We start from the raw sequence: 22,705 nt of genomic DNA on the forward strand, positions 1-22,705 counted from the left end.
TTATTTTCATTCTGTGCGGTTTGTTATTACAATATGCTGTTACGAATTTTCTCAATTTAGCCGCATTTTAAGATTACTGTCATACGAACATCAAATCTCTCAAAAGGAACTTTTAGATTCCATTCTTGTCAAGATGCTCGAAAAGACTTTTATCGACTAAACAACTTTCAAAGCTGCATTTCTTTACATAAAAAACCTTTTAGATAAGCACAAAAATATATTTTTATTTATGCCCAATCAAGTTTGTTAAATAAGCAATATTGGATCGATACAATTTATACAATTTGGATTGCTAAAGAATAAACCTATAAAAGTAGTTTTATGGATGTTAGCGTTCCAGATCAATGCCTGCTCTCTGTAGAATTGGATGTTGTAGACTTTGATTATCGATTGCTTTTCAAACAGAAAGCAGAAAAGTTACATTTCTTACACTAGCTGAAGTTGAAAGCACTTAAAGTAAATGAATGTTTCTTTATTAGGAAACCTATTAGCTTTAAAGGTCTATTGCGATACTTTGAAAGTACAAACAATATTTTCATTGCCACGATCGAACGAATTTGCCCTCCAACATTTGAACTTTTACTTTTTCACGTGACTTGCGGCAGCTGGAAAGACTCTTCGACTCTTCACACGCCAGTTCATTATGAACCACCCAGGAAACCCACTAACTTTAAAGGCCTATTGCGATACTTTGCAAAGTACAAACAATATTTTCATTGCCACGATAGATAAAATTTTCACTTAACAATGATATTCGAACTTGTACTTCTTTACGTGACCTTCGTAAGTTGAAAAAGCACTTTAGCTTTTCAGATGCCAGTCCTTCTTCTTGTATTTCTCAGCAAAGTGAGAATTTTCTCTCAATCCAAACATTACGAACAACTCAGGAAACCTATTAACTTTAAAGGGCTATTGCGATACTTTACAAAGTAAAACCAATATTTTCATTGCCGCAATCGATCAAATTTGCACTCCAACGACGATATTCGAAATTGTACTTCTATATATGACCTTCGTAAGTTGAAAAAGACTTTAGCTCTTCGGATATCAGTCATCTTTCTTATATTTCTCAGAAAAGTGAGAATTTTCTCTCAATCCAAACATTACAAACAACACAAGAAACCTAAAAACTTTAAAGTATTGCGATACTTTCCAAAGTGCAAACAATATTTTCATGGCCACCATCGAACAAATTTTCACTTTAACAACGATATTCGAACTTGTACTTCTTTACATCACTTTCGCTAGCTGAAAATGCACTTTTGCTCTGCGGATGTCAGTCCTCCTTCTTGTATTTCTCAGTAAAGTGAAAATTTTCTCTCAATCCAAACATTACGAAAAACCTAGGAAACCTATTATCTTTAAAGGTTTATTGCGATACTTTGAAAGTACAAACAATATTTTCATTGCCAACATCGATAAATTTTCACTTTAACAATGTTAGGCCCCACTGTACCAGGTTTTCACAGCTGACATGCCATCTCATCCCGAAACCACCACATTCACATTCGCAGACGATACGGCAATTCTCTCTAGCAACTCCGATCTTGTCATTTCCACTCGAAACCACCAACAACACATCATACTACTAGAGTCTTGGTGTAAAAAGAAAAGGATAAAATTTCACACAGAAAAATCCACCCACATTCCCCAGAACACAGATCTCCCCCCCCCCCTGTTTTCTTAAACATACTCCCCTCCCAACTGCGGACAAGGTGCGGTACCTCGGATTGTTCATCGACAAACGCCTGACGTGGAATCCTCACACAAGACCGAAACGTCAGGAGGTTATGACACGATTTAGAATTTTTGCACGACTTCTTGACAAACGCTCTAATTTACCTCTCAAAAATAAAAGGCTGCTTTACAACACCATAGTTAAGCCGATTTGGACCTACGGACTGGAAGTGTGGGGTTCAGCCAAACATTCCAATATCCACCGCATTCAAACTGCCCAGTCTATAATACTACGAAAAATACTAGATGCTTCATTTTATGTATCGAACCAAACTACACATACAGATTTACATATTCCTTTCGTACAAGATGAAATACGTTTCCGTTACCGTAAATTTCATAAAAGCCTCCCAACTAACGTAAACCAACACATCAGAAACCTCGCATCCCGACGAATCCCCTCAAACCCTCCCCGCCGACTGAAGAGACAATGGCCGCGAGATTTCCTAGGAAGTGATGATGATGACAGTGAAAGTGATAATGACACACGTATCAATTGAACAAACAATATTATTGTAACATTGGAGTAATAACAATGGGTGTTTTCTCCACTCTTGGTTTTAATTTTGTTTTGTTTTAATTACCTTTCTCACTGTTACTTATTACCTACTTTATGGTAGTTGTAATGTACAACAAATTAAAAAAAAAAAATAGAAAAGAAAAAAAAGCGATATTCGAGCTTCTATTTTTTCATGTAATCGGCAGCTAGAAAGTTGCTTCTACTCTTCAGACTCCAGTCCATGTCCATCTCAACACGGTTCGCTCTACTCCGCGTCAGCTTTTAGTCCTCCCCTTAAGAATTAATTACGATTATAATGCACTTATCTCTTCTCAATATTTGTCAGAGACGGCCAGTAGTTAGCTCTAGATCAGTATTTGGTTTCTGTCGAACCTGGATTTTGGAGACCCTGTTTACCGACTGTCTCAGGTTTATAATACTTTTCAAAGGAAAGGAAGAAAAACTGTATTTTTTGTGTTCACTTTCTTAGGATATCAGTGCTAATGTCAGGAGAAGATGGGACTTTAAATGGAGCATGTAGGTTTAGTACGGTACAATCCTAACCATACTGCTCGAGCCCTCTCCAATCATTCTCATCCTGACAACCCACCACGACGCCTCAACCGACGATGGCCTCGGGACCTCCTTGATCCCTANAAAAAAAAAAAAAAAAAAAAAAAAAAAAAGTACGGTACAAGCCTAAAGAGTCTTCTATGCTATTCTATATTTTTTTTAAACACTCATGGGTTAGGGCGATTCTTTAAGAAGTTTGTCCGCAGAATCTTTCTTTCAATAATATAAAACCTTCAAAACAGGACGAAATAAATGGTTAGTTTTATTGTCAACAGTAGTTTTGAAAGTTCCAAACCCAACGAGAAATGTACGTTTTTCTTTAGATTTATTTCGTAAGAATCAATCAAAAACAGTCTCGTCGTTGCTGGATATGAAAGATATCAAAAAACCTTTCGTGAATAAACTCGTAAAATACTTTCTCGGTTTGATTCTAGAGTTGTTTTTACTCTTAGTTCTGTGACTTTTGCCCTGAAACGATTTGGTGACGAAATTCTTTTCACGTCACGCGATTTATACGGAGCAGATTATCTAAAGCACAATTAACTGAGTGCTGCATTAATTTAAAAATGAAAATAGCTATTTAAGAATTAAGTATCGAAATGGAAAGTATTGGGTAAAATTATCCTCAGTTTTAATTAGCAATAATTTAATATATAAATTTTTAATAATTAACTATTAATAATATTAATGAGTACATCAAATTCACATTTTTTTAAATGTTCAATGCATAAAATAGGCTGTTTTATTTTATCATGAGCAGAATTTTTTATTATGCTCAAAAATTCATCAAGGTCAATTTGCTTAATCGCAAATAATGGAAAAATTATTACAATTTTTTTCTAATAATACATTGAATGTGCAATTCTTATGTTTTTAGATGTTACAATGATAGAAAAATTCAAATGGCAGAGACTGGCGTCGATATGACCAGCGAGTCAGTAAAGTCAGGCGGGTCTACACACCCACCCCTTGTTTTCAGCTGTTCTCATCCTAGTAACAAGGATCCCCTTTAAACCTTTGGCCTAGTCTCACATTAGCCGGTAAAATTATTTTCGCAATTTAGGAAATAAAGTTTTTTTTAAAAACTCATGCTGAGAACCGTGCTGGTTAGCAAAGACAATGAAGAGCTACAAGTCGTGACCAAACTTAATATATTGCTGAAAGCCAAAAGAAGGAAAGAAGCAACCTAGAGAAAAAGAATGTAGGCGTAAGTGGCCCATCCTTTTATTCTATTCAACATTTTTCTAGCATTCTTACTAACAGTACAACTATAAATTTCTCCGGTTAAATGAATCCTTCTTAACTTCAAATTCATTTTTTCAAATTTCAAATTAACCCTTTTTAATTTAAAATTAATTTTTTCAAATTTCAAATTAACCCTTTTTAACTTCAAATTCATTTTTTCAAATTTCAAATTAACTCTTTTTAACTTCAAATTCATTTTTTAAATTTAAAATGAGACCTTTTAACTTAAAATTAACCCGTTTTAACGTTAATTGACCCATTTTAAATTTAAATTAACTCTTTTTAATTTCAAATTAACCGTTTTAAAATTTAAATCCACCGTTTTATGTTCAAATTAACCATTTTTAATTTCAAATTAGCCCTTTTTCCGTAAAATTAACCATTTTTTAATTTGAAAACAATTCTATTTCTCCATCAAATTACCCATTTTTAACTTCAGATTAACTATTTTGCACTTCAAATTAATCTTTTTATCTTTAAATAGACCCGTTTTAATTTTTCACAAACCTTATTAACTTCATATTAACCTTTTCAAATTTTAAATTAACACGTAACTTCAAGTTAATCTTTTTTAACTTCAAATTAACATTTTTTAATTACAATTTTTACCGTCAAATTAGCAATTTTTAATTTTGAATTAACCCTTTTTAATTTGAAAATAACGTTTTTCTCTACCAAGTTACCTCCTTTTTAATGTCAAATTAATTTTCCCTAATTTCAGTTTAACCGTTTTTACCTTCAAATTTACCATTTTTTACTTTAAATTGAGCATTTTTAAATTTAAATGAACCTTCAAATTAACCATTTTTACTGCAAATCAACCATTTTTAATTTTAAATAACCCATTCCTTTTCTTTAAAGTATGAAATATTAGGAGTTGGTATAAAATGTAAGCTTGTGAGTAAAATTCCTGTATATTTTTCACTTAAAAAAAGAAAGAAAAAAGGCTCTTAGAAGACCATATGAAAATAATTTCAATTAAAATTATAAGCGATATAAACTTAAATAAAATATAAAATAAACTGTGTATAAAATTTTATTAAATAAAAAATAATGAACCAATAAAAGAATAATTTATTTTATATTTAATTTTATATAACTTTTAATTGTAACTAATTAGTTTTCGTGTAGTTTTATAGATTATAACCAATTTTATGTTTTTTTGCAAAATTATCTAAGTAAAAAAGAATCCTTTATTTTTAAATTTTATTTTACATAACTTTTAATTTTTTGGTAAAAGATTTATTAAAATGGGAAATCAGAGTTTATTAATTTTAATGCAGCTAATTTTTATTTGGTTTAAAAAAATTCAAATATACAAGAATTTTACTTTACATGCTTATGTTTTATAGAGTCTAACTTAATTAATTATTTAAAGAAAGGTTAATTTGAAGTTAAAAGAAGGTTCATTTGAAGTCAAAACATATTAATTTGACGGAAAAATGCTACAGTGCCATACTTAAAAAAATTACTATAAAAATCACAGGTTTAGATTACAAAACGATCACATTCCGTGCATTCCACATTAACCCCGCCGGAAGTAGATTTCTTTTGCGCTGTGGTTTATTAAGTGTTGAAAATATAACTTAAAGGTGCTGGCTAACAGGTGGTAAAAAAATAGACTTGTCGCATATAGATGGAATAATGCAAACAAGATTCAATCCAAGATAATATCCCGTTAAGTTTGTTAATAGCAACCATTAATCAATTTTGCTCAATATTCGATTTAACTTTTAAATGCACATACTTAAAAAAGCACGATTAAGACATAAAAGGGAAATAAAAGTTCCCATTTTATAAATTTCTTCCCGATAACTGTTAATCTAGAAACATTAGCCGTTAAGTTAAAAGTACTTAAAGTAAATAAATGTATCTTCAGTACGAACTACCAAGGACTACTAACTTTAAAAGTCAGAGTCTATGCCAATACTTTCCAAAGTAGAATCAACAACATTTTCATTACCGCGATCGATCAAACTTTCCTTTCGACTACAATATTCCAACTTCTGTTCCTTTATATGATCTTCCCCAGCTGAAAAAGCACTTTCGCTCTTCGGATGTCAGTCCTCGTTGTTATGTTCCTCACAAAGTGGTTTCCTCTCAATCCCACTACATGCAGGAGCAGCTTTCATTGGGACGGAACTGCATATTGACACACTCAAAAGCATCTTTAAAGCGGTTCGAGAAAGAAATGACCATATACAGGATAAATCCACCAAGGCAAAACAGTCACAGAAGTGACCTCTTCTCAGGTAAAAACTTAACTCTATCTCATTAGGCAAGAGTTAAGGAAAAAAAGTAGGTCATTCTACTGACCAATGCATATTTAATTACCACTTTAAACAATGAGAAAAACTGTATCAGAAACCTGTTGTCTTTGCCATAAAGGCGCAGAGACATGGAAGCATGTTATGACTGCAAAGCTTTGGTCCCGAAACAGCCTCTTCGGAAAGGAGAATTTGACTGTAAAGAAATAAATTAAGATGAATCCTCAAAAGTGCTAAACTACGTTAAAGGCTATGCACTTTTCGAGGCTTGAAAAAAAAAGAAAACCACAATAGATATTTTAGGTCGCAGTAGAAGAAAGGTCATCAAAAGTCGTCAGTGACCCCAAGAAAATTTTTTCTCGACATCCTCAAGTCTCATTTAATAATTAATTACGGAGGTATGGCACTTATCTTCTCTCAAGAAGTGCCAGATGTGGCCGGACTTGAATGCCTGCTCTCTATAGGACCCGGATTTTGGAGTCTTTATCTACCGATTGTCTCAGGTTTATAATTCTATTCAAAGGGGGAGCAGAAAAAGCTACATTTCTGGTATACATATAAGTCCTTAGGGTATAAATAATTGGGTCCCATACTGAACCCTGACTTGACGACATTTAGTGGAATGTTTGGTAGATGGTACTCTTCTTTCTCCTCGATTGTTAATGTTTCAGATTTTTAAAATGTAAAATATGTATTTTTCAAAATGAAACGAGATTATTTACAATTTCTTTCAATTACTTAATATTTTTATGTAAGGTCTTGGTTGAAATGAAAAAGCCAGTACCACGAGCGGGATTCGAACCCACGACTTCGGCTAAATACGCCGCTACTCCAACCACTTGAGCTATCCTGACTTCGATCCACTCGGGCACCAACTCCCCATCTCAACCTACATTTCGAATTTTCCCTCTTTTTGTCATTTTTCATTATTTATAATGCACAAATCTATTGATTATTGAAAAAGTTATGTCGGGTGGTTTTTTGGTTCGTGACAAAACCATGGAAATGTACGTTTTGTGCTGAAAATGTTGAAGTGGAAAAGATTCCATACTTCGGGCTTTGCAAATAAGTGAAATCAAGACAGGTCATAATTACGAAAAAATGTCTAGAATCCGGTTTAAATTTAGTTTTGGACCCCCCAGGGTTAAACTAAGACTTAGGAGTGAAATCAAGCCCGTTCTGAAGTTTTTGAGCTAGCCATCTCCAATTTGCCCTCGCTCCGCAACAAACTTAGTTGTGCTTACAGAGTAGATGATAGAAGATAACTACGGAAATATTGAAATAAAGATTCTTTTGTACGCGGACGATATTGTGATTCTGTCAGACTCACCAGTTACCCTGCAAAAAAATATTAATGCCTTAGAGACTTACTGTAATAAATGGAATCTTTCGGTCAACCTAAACAAATCCAAAATTATGGTTTTTCGTAGGGGAGGCAGGCTTGCGGNTTTTTTTTTTTACTCTCTTTTGTTATCTAATAAAGTACTTTTTCATTCATTCATTCATTCATAGAAGATAATCGTGACATATTGTGTTTGGCGTAGAAATTAATTTTGTTTGAAGCAGGACCGTTTATAAAACAATGGTGGTCACAATCCCAAATGTTTCGAAAGATTGAAATTTCTTCTTAAAAATAACGTTAAATTCCATTAAACTTTTCAATACTTACTCAAATTGAATTAAAGATTATACTTACAACGCAGGAACAGATATCACAATCGACTTGCCACGACGCTCCGTCGGCCCTGACTGTACCGTTGACTGGACAGGATTTTATACAATCGCACACTTCAACCGCAGAAATGCGAGATTCCGCTGCTTCCAGCTGGAAAAATAATAATTGAAAAAAATCTCATCTGACTGTACAACTGCCAAATATGCCTTACCCTCGCCGTCACTTGACTAAGCCTATTCGAAAGGCTTTCAATGGTCGCCTGAAGGCTCGAGAACTGACCACAAGTTGGACAAGACGTGTCCAGCTGTGGACATTGGCTGAGGTAGCCGTGCACGCCCCGTATGATGCGCACGTCTTGCAGCGCTCCCTGAAAAAAAAAATCAAACATTCATGTAAAGGTACGAGAATTTCTTCAGGAAGAGTATTTGGGAAGGAGTACTTCCTTCCTTGGGAGGCTTCGAGCCGAGAGGATAATCATTCTTGTCAATGCTTCACTCTTTACAGATGACAATGGTTAATGATCAAACCGGATCCACAATAGGTCAGGGTTCACGTCAGAAAAAAGTCCATTGTGCTTTCGGCTTCTGACTATTAAGTCATTATGCTACAATGCTTCAGTTTTGGCTTATACTATTAAAAATTAACTTATTTTCGCATCATCGCATGATACGGTTTATCGTTAATGTCTATTTTTGAATGGAAGAAGTGAAAACTAATGTATATGTGAATATCGCATGAATATTAATTAAGAATATGCCGAAAATGTTATAGAAGAATTAATTGTACATTCCCAGTGGCTGAATGGGATAGGGCATCTGCCTCCTAATTTGCCACAGGCGCGGTCATAGGATCAAATCTCAGCGGTTCGCTTACAATTTCTTATTCCTAAATCAGAAATGAAGGAAAGTATGCTGATAATGGGCAACGATGAATAATAATTCGGAGATTTCTTCAGAATGTCTGCAGGGTGATGAACCAGTAGCTTGGTCGTTACCTATCATTTTGGTCTACCTATCCTTGCTGTTTTGGTCTGTCTAGCTTTTCGGCTTTACATCATCTTCACAATTAGGTTTAAGCTTTATTTTACTTAGCAGATATTTTTTACTAATATTTTATTACGGTAGTTTTTGTTTTGAGTAGTGTAACGATTTGGGTGCTCATGGGTTTCTTTGAGCTAAAGGTGATGTTTGTTTATGTTAAGACAGAACAAGTTTGAACAGCGAGAATAGGCGGACTAAATTAATTGGAAACGACCAAACTAAAATGGCCCGTTTTCTCTTCAGGTCTGCAGTGTTGGTGTCTGTCTGTCCACTGGTGCCCAGTGGCTTAGTCGTTTCTGGTAATTTTGGCCTGTTTGTTCTTGCTGTTTTGATCTGCTATACGCGTCGATTTTTTAATTTTTTTTACTATAGATTATCATTTATTACCCAGGTCTGCGGTTTGATCATCCATTACTACTACTGAATATTATTGCAGTTACTACCAGTCGCATAAAATTCTTTTAGGCTGTGATTACAAAAAATTGTATTATCCGTTCATGAAGACTTCGGGTTGACATAACAGTAGTTTTTAATCTATAAATAAATTCGTACGATTTCATAGAAGAGTTATATTGAAAAACCTCTTTTTATGCCATAGGGCATCAACCTTTTTAAAAAACCGATCCCTTTGTGACACTCTTCACACTCTGGCAACATATGCTCAAGACTTTCTGCTACTTCGAAGGTTTCATAGTTTGAGGGTTGGTATTTGTCCGATTCTATGCAGATACGATCCCAAAATTCCATTACCATGCCCAAAATTCCCCATCATCTCGCTTGCACCAGGGATTTCATTTATAATTGAATCTGCGAATCTTCCATGTACTTTTGAAACATTTACCCCTACTTTTTCAAAAACATTACCGTAATTGTAGATTCGCCTTAACCATCACAACTTGCGAAAAAGAGGTGCCTCTAAGCCGAGAAGAAAGGTTGTTATTTCAAAAGGTATTTAGATCTGTTTTCCTTTTATTTTCCATTTTCCATTTATGGTTGGTTATTAATTAAATGATTTTATTTTCTTGTGAATTATACACTGACAGACAAAAAATTCTGCCCACTTGATGTGTATTTATTTTTATACATTAATCAAAGTTTCACGTTTTTTAACGTTTAATTATAATTCAGTCTTTGTCTAAAAAAGATGGACAGATAAAATTTGTTTTAATTTTGTTTTAGATTTTTAATTAGCATTTCAATATCGCGTATTTCCTTTTCTTGTCTTAATTATATCTCGAAGACACCTCGGCATACTTTCTACCAGTCTGGAAATGTCTCTTTGCTGGAGGTTAGCCCATTCTTCAGGAAGAGTCCTTTCAAGATCGTGGAGTGTATCCGGAAGTGATGGACGTGCTTTTATTCGTCTTTTGAGGTTATTCCATGTTCGAAGGGGTTCAAGTTTGGAGACAAGGCAGGCCAGGCTAAGATTCTGATGTTATGCTGTTGAAGGTACGTTTGTACTAGGCGAACGATATGTGGACGGGCATTATCGTGCATTAGAATAAGGTTGTCGCTGATTTAATCGAGGATAGGCAACATATCCATATAGAGAGTGGACGCCAAAGACCCTCCACGAACAACAACCAACTCTCTGCGACTCTCCATTGAAATTCCCGCCCACACCATCGCTGAGCTACGTAGAAAAGGTTGGCTCTTGGAAAAATTACAGGCTTTGTACCTTTAATTTTGCCTTCTCCACACTCTTTCACGCCCACCTGGAGATTATAGAGCAAATCTACATTCATCTGTAAAAAGTACAGCAGACCAGTCGCCCAAAGACCAATGGCTGTGTTCTCAAGTAAATGCGAGACGTGCAACTCTGTATGTTTTGGTCAATTCTGGACTTCTTACGGGGCGATAAGACATCAGTCCATACTGATTTAATCTTCTTTGAGCAGTGCGTTCAGAAATTTGCACATCTTGAACTTCCTGGAGCTGATGAATCGCTTGAACAACAGTACGATGCCGGTTTCGCAAAATTCTCAAGGTCAAAAAACGATCATCCTGTGGTTCTGTTACCCAAGGGCATCCAGAACCGGGTTTTCTATGGTAGGACAGTTTCTCGAAAAAGTCTGACAGGGTCTCTCAGAGTTTCGTAAGGACCTCCCATGGCAATAGCCGCAAACCTGATGGAACGTCCATCATCAATAAGAGCCACACCCCGCGCAACATCCTCAGCACTAAGTAGCATTTTTAAGTTTAAAAATTGAAATTAAGAAAAACAAAGATGAAAAGTAAACAGTTTATTGCTTATTTATTACAGTTTATTATTATTTTCAATTCCGTAAAAATTAAACATTGAAAAACCCTTTATCCTTGTTTGGATTAAGGATTAAGAGTATTTAAGTCTAATTGATATTCCCAATTTAAAACAAAGCATAAACAAATTTGTATTGATAAAAACAATGAGAAAATGAAAAAAAAATCAGTTGGGTGGAACTTTTTGCCTGTCAGTGTATTTTTATTTTTATGTAAGTGAAATTTATTTCAAGTTCCAATAATTGCGATTAAAGTAAAAACATTTAAATAAAAAAAATATAAAAATTAAGTTATTTTGATTTATTTTCTAAAAAATAAGTAATAATACTATAAATTTTTATTTCTATCATATATTATTATTATTATTTGGAGGCATTAACTATAACAATTATATCAATCAATATTTTCATTTTAAAACATACTATACGAGTAAGTATAAAATTGTTCCTTTAAAACCTCTGGGACAAGTAATATTTTACTTGTAGTGCCACAGCACGAATAGGAACGAATAATTTTCCACAGAAAAGGGACATATCCATTCTGAACATCATAGAAGGCACAACGTACAGAATCATCAAGCTGTAAAAATCAAACGATGTTCCGGGTGCATAGATTTCCAGTCTAAATTGGTCGTCGGCTAATGAGTCTATATCTCGTATAGTAACTCAGATCATAACAATTTATCTCACCTAATATGTATACTCAAGAACAAAAAGAAAAGATTGTCTTTGAAATCTGCAGAAATGTACCCTGACATAAGAAACCAGGTCGTTACCAGATCGGGGTCTGCCTCAAACAGTATCATGAACGGAGTAACTATTGATTTAGAGATAGCTCTTTTAAATGTGCACATTCAAAGTTTTCTGATTGTATCTAATCGAGATTTTCCTTTTTAAGGTCCTTTTTGTTCTAATTATCTAGGCATTTTAATAATTTAGCCTTGATTCCGGACCGAATATCTGTAAATCACAACGTTCTTCTTGGTATTCAGCCAAACTGGCAGTCTCTAGTTAAAAAGTTTTTAGAGATTTCTTTTTCAGGCGAAATTAGCTTTTGATTCATGAATTAACGTATGGAAAATTCAAGTATGGAAACTTTTTTTGACATTTGTTGTTATGGTCTAAATAATTTGATTGTCTAGGTAGGATCAGCTATCCATCACGTTGGAAGCCTCAACGCATCTCACATTGTGGTTGTTCGAAAGCACAATAAGGGTTATCAGTCATTTGATTCTCATTGTTCTCTGTGACTGTCGTCCATCTAAGTCAATAACTTATTGGTCAAAAGCAGAACCACGATATAGTCTGACTTCGCAAAAGTATACGTTTCTCGGTACAATTAAACGTTACAAAAACATATAATTATAACATAAAACGTCTTATTACCAAATTGATATACAAAATAGGAAACCACTTAGAGTCAAAGTATTGTAGTCAATTTAAAATTTTACAAAATAAAACATAAATAGATTTAAATATTTTTATGTAAAATGAAACAGGTTTACAAATGATAGAACTATCGTGAATGTAAATTACAGGTCGTAGGCATAGTCTTGTCTAGAAGCTTCGCCCCGCATTTTAAGTCGTTTAATTTTAAAGTATGAATGAGATCCTTTGAGTATGAATGAAAACCAAAGAAAATCTTCAAATGTCTTTCTTTAAATAATTCTTCAATAAGGATAAAAATTATATTGCGATGTTGTAACATGCCTATTTTAGAAATATTTTAATTTTACCAAAAGACAAATAATTTTCGGATGTTGTTATTTAACTATAAACTTAAAGTTAATAAAATTGGGTTGTGGGAAGTGCAGTCATACAGAAAACAGCGTGGTGCTCAATTCTTTAATTTGCCAACGTTTCGATTGTTCATTAAAGTTTATGTTTTATGTCCGAGTGGATCGAAGTCACGATAGCTCAAGTGATAGAGCAGCCGCGTATTTAGCCGAGGGTCGTGGGTTCGAATCCCGCTCGTGACACTGACTTTTTATCTCAACCGATTCCTTGCAAAAAGATTAATTAATTGAAAAAAGTTATTTGCTCAATCGGACCACGAACTCTAATGAATTTAATAAGCAAAATGAAGTACTTCTTCCCGAAAGTCCTCCGTGGCCATTTCATATGTAGCCGAAAATCGAATAGATTACACATTTGAAAAGTGGTAAAAAGGAGGGAAAATTCGAAAGGTGAGATTGAGATGAGAAGTTAGTGACCGAGTGGATCGAGGTCACGATAGCTCAAGTGATAGAGCAGCGGCGTATTTAGCCGAGGGTCGTGGGTTCGAATCCCGCTCGTGACACTGACTTTTTATCTCAACTAAAAACCTTCAAAAAGAAAAATTTTGGAATTTGCAAATCAAGAAAATATATTATCATTTTGTTGTAAAATATCATCCCCTTTGACCAGTTAATAAGATAAATATTATTAGCTAGTTCATAATTTTTTACGATTCACTAAGTTATTTTTTTATTGCCATTTGAGTTTTCCCATTTCCGTTATAAACTTTTCCACTGCACCGATGGTCGCCCTTTTGAATGAAAACATTAAAGGGACCAGATAATCTCTTAAAAGCGAGAAGTTCAATTCAACCGTCATCTCAATCTACTTTCGACTTTATTTTCGCAGTATAATTAAAAATGGCAGAAGGGGAACAAGAAAAACATTATATTAATACATATTAATACCAAACAATAGTACTGCTGTCCTATTGGATTAAATATGACGATTTCTCTTGTTCAACAACTGATTTGTACATTTTGCCTAAAGTACTTTCGATTAAATTATAACTTTCCCATCATATTAATTTCAGCAAGGACGATAATTTAGTTTTTAAAATGATATAAGCTACTGTGCCCTAAATTAACATTTAGAAAATAAATAGAGATTCTACCAAAGTAATTTATAATTCACTAGTTTTCGTGGTCCGCTTGAAATGGCAAAACGGAGGGAAAGTTCAAAAGGTGGGATTGAGATGAGAAGTTAGTGACCGAGTGGATCGAGGTCACGATAGCTCAAGTGGTAGAGCAGCCGCGTATTTAGCCGAGGGTCGTGGGTTCGAATCCCGCTCGTGACACTGACTTTTTTATCTCAACCAATTCCTTGCATAAAGATTAATTAATTGAAAAAAGTTTCGAATGGTGTTCATTCTTTTTCAAGGCAACTCTGGAATAAAGGTAGAGCCGTTTTGTTCCGGTGTTTGCATTAAAATCGTAGACGTAATTCGTTTCGAAGTGGTAGTTTTTCAATTTTTTTTATGCCGGTACTACTCTAGTTACGTGTCAAGGGCTTTAATTTGTTGCACTTTTTAGTTGGAAATCTTTTACTCCTTCCAGTCTCGTCCGATTTTAATACTACCGTAACACCTGAAAAAAAGTGGACATAATCGGCTCTACCTTTATTCCAGCGTTGCCTTGAAAAAGAATGAAAACTATTCGAAACGTTGGCAAATTAAAGAATTGAGCACTACGCTGTGTTTTCTGTATGACTGCACATCCCACAACGTCCATAGTCGAATATAACAGTCATAAATAAAAGATTATTGTATACAGCGCGGTTACTTCTGTCCATGAAGTGTTCTCCGTCGTTTTGCTATTGCTGAAAATATCCAAAGTCGAGTGTTAGGGAAAAAAGGCGGTTGTTGTATGGGTACCCGTAGAAGACTTTTCTATCTACTATCTTCACCCAATTACGAATAGGTCATGCGAGGTTGACATACGGGCACTTACTTTTGGACGAAAGCCGCGTTGGTGTCCGGTATGTAGAGAAATGTTACCCGATGTGTCCCACCTAATTGAAGGGTGCAACTCCTTAACTCTATATAGAGAGCGTGTAGCATTGCTACTCGATATGAGAATCGTGCTTGAACACGGCAGCGAGTATATGGGCCCTCGTTTCCGTTTTTTGGATAAACTAGGTTGTTTTATTGTATATAATAATGATAGTTTAGTGCCCCAACGAGAATGAATGTATTTATTGGCATGAATGTATAGTGTAAGAGGGCTGATGTCGGAATGCCGAGTACCATCGACCCTCAATTAGGTTAAACATATAATATCGAGCGAGATTGAGTGAATGGTATGTAAATAAGAGAGAATATTTAAGAACGAATGATATTTGAATGGGTTTTATCTAGGAACTGCATGCGTTGAAGGCAGAATTGACCTAGCTGTTGACAGCACCCGGAGTCCAACCTCGGTGGGTCTGCTCCTGACTGCCAACACCAAAAAATGGGTGATTCTGAACAAATCACTTGCAATTACCAGTGTACTGCGAGAAGTGGTAGGCTCAACTCTGCACATGTATGTATACATGTGCAAATTTCAGCTTATATAAATCCAAATCCAATTCAAAAATTACATATAATATTAATAAAATTGTATATACTACTAATGAAATTGTACTAAATGCAATAGACAGAAATTATGAAAATTTTTACTTTGAGTTTGGTCAAATCCGACCATTTTAAACTGCCTGTCCTCGATTTTTGGATTGTCTAGCAGGTAAAAGAGACTTGTCCAAGTCAAATAAAACAAAAGACCTAATGCTGAGGATGGCGAGAAGCCGATACTCGTCAAGCCGACACTCGTCTAACAGGACAAAATAGTAACGGTAAACGGACTGTAACGATAAGAAATGATCAAGATGAAACAGGTCTTTCGATCCACAGAATAGATTTCACCTTTTTGAATTTACAATTCAAAACAATTCTATGAAACGTACTGTTGTATGCAACTATAATAATATTGAGCTATTTTGTCTATTTTATTTTGAGTTTGGTCAAATATGACAATTTTTGGCCTTTCTGTTGGGCTTCCGCTTTTCGCTATGTTCAGTGATGTTTTTTTTGTCTTATTTCTGTTTAATATGATTCTTTTTTATATATTTCTGAAAGGCGAAAAGTGTGTTTTTGATGGATTAAGTCTTAGTGGATTAACATATTTGCTCCGGCCGTTTTGTGCTGTGCATTCATGAGTTTCTTCGTAATTTCAAAGCAATACACATCTCAGAACATAAAGGTAATATCTAAAAAATTCGTCTATAAAGTACACAAAAAGCCCAGTATTGAAGAGGCGAGAAGCCGAAACGCGACTGACTGGTCAAAATAATGAGAGTAGACGGACCAAAATGTGTAAGTAATGTTCAAGCTAGTCAATCAGATCAGTCTTCAAAAACAGATTTCTCTGCTTTTATAAATATAAATAAAAATATATATAAATATTTGAATAAACTGACTGTTTTATAAAACTATAAAATTCAGGTATTCCGAGGAAATTTTAATTTGAGTTTCGTGAAATCCGACAATGTTTGGCAGTTTTGGGCTGTCTGGCGGGTTCCCGAATTGTGAGTTATTTCATCAAATTGGGTACTTTTCATATTTTTTCCGAAAGGCGGAAAGTGTGCCTTTGATGGGTTAAATCTTGGTTTTTTCATAATTTTCACGACCGGTTATGTTCGTCGTTTAGTTTTGCGTTATGTCCATGAGGCTGTGCATTTCAATCTCAATCGTTTCGGCCCTTTTTGTACAACATGAAGAAATTGTAAAACTTGCCGGTATTGTAGAAGTTATGTGGTTATTCTGTAACTTTCATCAACCTGGCGTTTTATGAAAAAAGCATAAACACAAATTTAAATGTTATGTTAATCAAACATATTTAATAAAATAGTTTTCTTACCGACGTGATGTCGCTCGAAAGAAAATAATAGAGGAATTGAATATTTTATGAAATACTTCTTTTTTCAAGTTCGATTTTTATTATTAGACATCATTATTTTTACATCTGAACGAAATTAAGGCCATAGGATCAAATCGAGAATTAATATTTAAATTGGATTCTAGTCAATATTACTACAAGTTGATTGTATTTACACTGACTTTTCAAAAGCTTTTGTTGATCATACGATTATACTACACAAATTACAAAAATTATGCGTACGTGGTAACTTATTACGTTGCTATGCATCCTATTTAGAAGATCGAATGCATAAAGTAAAATTAAAATCGGTATTGCCGCATAGTTTTCTAAAAATTTCTAGACTTCCTCAAGGGTCGCACTTAGGGCCTTTTCTTTTTAAAATCTATACGAACATATTTCTGATTTTGTTCCATCCGTTATGACCTTACTTTTTGCAGATGATTTAAAAACATTCCTAATAATTAATTCTGTTTCTGACTGCTTATATCTTCAACCCATAGTAAAACTTAATAATTGGTGTTCAACTAATAATATTCTTTTAAATTCTGTCAAATGACTTTCCATAAAACATAACATCCTATCAAACTTAACTACGCTATATCAGACTCGCTCCCAATTAGACGAGAAATTAATTGTTAAAAATCTTGGCATCATTCTTGACTGTCAGATAAACTTTCACACACACACTTAATACAGCTTTGTTTAAAGCAAATAAAGCTTTAGGATTTATTACACGTCATACTAAATATTTCCAAGATCCTGATACACTTAACTTTAACCGAATTAATTTTCACGTTCAATCTTACCATTCCAGAAGTCAAATAACATTCTCTATCGATTGCCATAGAACTAATTATTCCAAATTTAGTTTTATACCAAGAACAACAAATTTGTTAAACTCATTCGAAATTATAGATATATTTAATGACAGTTTAAGCAAATTTTATTATTAGAAAATTTAAATATTGTATCATTAATATAATTAATACTGAATTTGATTATAATTAATAATTGATAATTATATCGTTTTAATACACATTCCAAATTGTTTCAATTCATTCTAAATTGTTTGTTTTATTGTTTTTTTTATTATAAATATTTCTATATTTATAATCTATTTATGTACAGTTATAACCTTAATACTTTTATTGTATACATTTGTAATTGAAAAACCATAAATAAATAAATTTAATCACCTTTTAGTTTCTTGAATGCCCTAATTTTAATCTGGAATTTTTCAATATTCACGTGCACATTTTTATTAATTGTACATACTATTTTCATTTTTCAAAATACAAATTTTTGTTTAATTGTGTATCAATACGGTTGTTTAGGTCCAATTCAAATTTGAGCACATTTACGATGCGAAACCAGCCAAATTCTTGTTTCATATAATTGATTATGATGATTCTTGAAGAAATCATTAACAAGTAAATAACCAGTCATTTTACGGTAATTGCAGACTATAAGGTAAAAATCTGACAAGACGATCTTTATTTTATATCCGTCTTACTCGATTTTGATGTTAAGTCGTTGCTACGAAAAACACGATTGAAATTATCAACCACCAAGTCCCACGGGCACATGACACTTTTTTTTATCGATTATTATAAGGGTGTCGCACTTTTTTCAACGTCTAATTTTAATTCTAGACATTGCCTTGGATACAGACAATAGAAACCCGAGGACGAGAGATATCGACCTGTCTATGCTTCCAGTCGATACTGGTCGCGTGCTGCGAGCATTAGACTGGCCTGGGATATAAAGTTAGAAACCCTTCGAGGCTAAACGTCACTTTCTTTACAATTCCGTGATTTCACTTAGAAACAAAAAAAATTGGAAATGTATGCGGGATCCAAGATTGTTCACGAAAAAACGAACTATGGAGGGGTGTAAGAGCTAAGGGTGCGACAGCTTGTCGGCTTTGGCAAAGTGGCTTCCAAAATCATGTGTTAATACTTGTTTGAAACTAGTTAAATTTTTGAACCAAAATAAATTTTAGAGTTATTCAGAAAAAACTTATTTATATTTCAATTGATTTAGTGTTAATCAGAGATTAAAAATAAACAGAAACATACATTTCAGCAAACATACTTGGTGCATGCATTTTAATTTACTTTATTTTTTAGTATTAACATGTGAAATATACATGATATTAATTAAAAATAAAAATAAAACGTACTTTCAGTAGTCAAAATAAACTCCATTTTTGTATGACTTCACTTGACTTGAAACTATGCTTTCTATCCAAAATTTGTAGAAATTTAGTTTCAATGAGACGAATTAATTGAACAAGGATTGAAGAAATTTTCCCAGTCTAATTTTTCTTTTCTACAAAGTTATCTAAACACAAAGAAAGTAAAAGTCGGTTGGGAAATGGTTTAATGACCTCTTGAGCTTTCGGACAGCCCACTTTAAAACCGGAGGATGAACGTTGACCCAGCAGTACTGGCACTTTTCGGTTTAACAGAGAAGGTTTTCTAGCAAAGTTTTGTAAAATTTACGCAAGCAGTTATTGTTTTTCTGACTGGCAAAGAAAATACGTCAAAAACGAACCCTACTCCAAAAACCGCAATAAATCATATGTTGGGTACTACACTTCTGCCTTGTTTCCTGTATAACGTTTATCACCATTTTTCTACCATCGGCCAGATCTCCATCTGTTATCGCATAATTATATAACTATGACAAAAAGGATAATTTCCGTATCGTAATGGCACTTGTTCTAATCAGTGGTCTTGAATTCCTACATAAAATTGGTTTTGGGTATACGTTGTGATTTCTCACCCTTACCTGACCATTGCATAGATGTATCGTATAGTATTTACACATCAAGGAGACCAAATTGCAAAAAGTCTCATTTCACTTTAAAATGTCATGTCACTTGATCCAAGTTCTTAACCTGATTACTGAGTAGGGTTGGTTAGGCCAAATGCTGAGGTTTCACACCCTTATTTATTTATCTGCAAGTAGAGACTGATTTAGGCCTAATTTACTAAAATGAAGTCTCGTTTACAATTATTGAATAATCCAATTTTCATCACAGTTGAGTAAGCTTTGCAGAAAGTCTTATGTCTGTTGAAACACTTGCTCTAAGCTGTCGTCCTGATTACAGAGAATGCATGGATTGGGCATATGCATGTTTAGGTTTTTGGGCCACTGTCTTCCAACTATAGTATGCTAAAGTATAATACCCACTTATCTTCATAAATGTCCAAACTATGCAAAAAAAGACATGTGCTTGTTGGAACGGTCATGGTCTTTGCTCTAAGTTGTGTTCCTGTTTCCTGAATATGCTCAGTTTTTGTATATCTGCAGATTTGTCGTCTTTATCCAACCACTGCCTTCCAATTCTTGAATAATCTACTTCTTATCAGATATGACAAGCTTTGCAGAAAAGTCCTGGTACTTGCCTTAAGCTGTCACTGCAATGCATGCATGTGCACACAGGTGATAAAAAAAACAAAAAAAAAACATTTTTGGTGAAAACCGAACCAAAAAGCTTATTTCGAATAATCAATTGAGCCTGGTTGAAAGATCCATTTTTACCTTTCCAAGTACCTTTAAAAGTTATAGCACTGTGTTACTTATCCTTTATTTATTTGGTATAGGCCAACACTTAACCAAATCGGTTGCCCGACTTCTTATTTTGCTTACCTCGTTTTTGTTGCTAAAATACCCTCAGACCAAAAAGCAATAGGCTGAAACAACCTCCGAAAATGGTACGTATTTCTACCACTTAGAAAAAGTAAACCTACTCGACCCAGTGGATTAAAAGTTTACATTAAGATTGATTGAAAAAAATCAATTAATACTGTTTAAAACGGGTTGTATAATATTGATGTTTGTAAGCCGTTAGCTTACAAGGTGAAAAAACACATTACATGCGCTACTAATCCAATAATTTATTTTATTGTGTTTGTTTAACCAACCGAAAAGTGTATCGTTGTCTCGTTTATGTCGTGTTGTGAAGTATGAATTGTCCTGGATTGACTTTGTAATCGGGTTTAATCAAAGTCAACATCTCCAGCGGTGGGGTAATGATCGTCGATCGAATTGATACGATAGTGCTCACGCATGCTGCATAATGCACACTACGTGAAAATGACCTGCATAATGAGCCACTGGAAACGATAATTGAATCATTTACTTCAAGCAGTCTGCACCAACAGTGGCTCTTACATGATGACCGTACATAGATAGATCACTAGTTCGATAATTAATAATCAATAATAAATAAAAGACATACCTTGAACAGGGAATGCCTGTTATTTCTTTGTCCGACCCAAAGGGAGAGCTGCGGCAACGTAAAGTTGGTGTCAAGGGGTCGGACCAGTACCCTCCTGTAAACAGGATGACAGTCTACGAGAAGTTGAACCTGCGAACCGCTGACTGACAGGGCCACCTTGTGCCACGTACGATCGGCCAGCCGATACGGAAACGTTTCTACATGGACAGCCGAGTCAGTTCTTGAGGTGTAGTGCAGTCTCACCTCGTCCTTTCTACCGCTGGATTGCAGTTCCAAATACCTCGAAGAAAGAAGAAATTTTTTTGTTTTCGCTTAAACGAGAGGTTAACGTTTTATATATTTACCTGTTTACGCCTTGTGAAAAGGCGATCAGTGTCCCGGAATTCGCCAGTTCTTGGCGAATTGAAGCGCTTAGAGTGAATTCGGAGGAGTCTTGGAGTAAAGTCACAGCCTGTCTATATCCGACCTCAGGGAGCTTGAGATCTCTGTAGCTACCTGATTGAACATAAATTATATTATTAATTAGTGGATTTCCGTTGATAAGGTTTGATTTAATTACAATGAAAAAGAATCTAATAATTGAAAATATATCAACAAATCCGTACACAAATACATGGGTCCTTACACCCTATTCAGTGCTACTAATTCATAATTATGTCCCCTTTCCTAATGATTATTTTTAAGTGGTTTATTTAATTTTCTCCCTTTAATGAACTTGATGCATTTAATAGATTAAGTAATAAAAAGAGTGGTAGTTGGGAAAGCTCTTAAATTTACTGTCATTGGTCATGCCAATTCAAATGTACTAATGAAACTCTCTTCCTTTAAACCAGATATGTAAAAATCGATAGCCGGATTAATTTTCCATCAGTAGCTTTCGTCAACAAAACAATTGATCAAGTCGGATGAGAGGTAGTTAAGCAATCAGAATGCCTTTGCGATTAAATCGTAGTTTTTTTACTACCTGGCTCAGTCAGTTGTGTCATCGATGGTTATCTAATCGGACTGTTTGTGGTAGTGGTTACCAAGTCCAATCCGAAAATGTCTACTGCTTTGTCTTTTTTTATACACCCTTAATCGAGTCACATACACCCTCAATCGCTTATTTTTTATACATGGGTTTCAAACCCAGCAAAATCTCCCTTCACACAGCTAAAATATATATTTATCCACCTAACACCAATATTAAGTAGCCCTTTAAACATCTTTGTAGTCACGTAACCACTTTTTTAAATTTTTTTTTTATGGGTGCTACCGACTATGCAGTCATCTGTCATATCAAGCTTTCAATGCACTCAATGGGTACTCGACATTCCGCCATTGGCCAACTCATTTATTCATTCACATAAACGAACAACTATATATATATATATATATATACAAACTATAATTATAAGATAGGGAACCCCCCCCCCCCGATTCATTTAAAAATCGGAACAGAGGATCCAACAACGTACTATCATTCCCAA

At 34.3% G+C, this 22,705-nt stretch overlaps 1 protein-coding gene across 5 annotated transcripts in view; it reads right to left on the minus strand.

Moving 5' to 3' along the window:
- The window catches only part of LOC106669897 (protein kinase C-binding protein NELL2-like), a 110,270-nt gene that overhangs the window by 15,063 nt on the left and 72,502 nt on the right, over positions 1–22,705 (minus strand). For all 5 annotated transcript variants that reach the window (XM_014399746.2, XM_014399747.1, XM_014399745.1 and 2 more), the window contains exons 4-7: positions 21,581–21,731; positions 21,237–21,516; positions 8,208–8,363; positions 8,018–8,146 (exon numbers count right to left, since the gene is read on the minus strand). In XM_014399746.2, coding sequence (XP_014255232.1) covers positions 8,018–8,146; positions 8,208–8,363; positions 21,237–21,516; positions 21,581–21,731 — 716 coding nt within the window. The remainder of the gene's footprint in view (positions 1–8,017; positions 8,147–8,207; positions 8,364–21,236; positions 21,517–21,580; positions 21,732–22,705) is intronic.

The sequence above is a fragment of the Cimex lectularius genome, unplaced genomic scaffold, assembly GCF_000648675.2.
Source record: "Cimex lectularius strain Harlan isolate CLEC.00 unplaced genomic scaffold, Clec_2.1 scaffold76, whole genome shotgun sequence".
NCBI lineage: Eukaryota > Metazoa > Arthropoda > Insecta > Hemiptera > Cimicidae > Cimex > Cimex lectularius.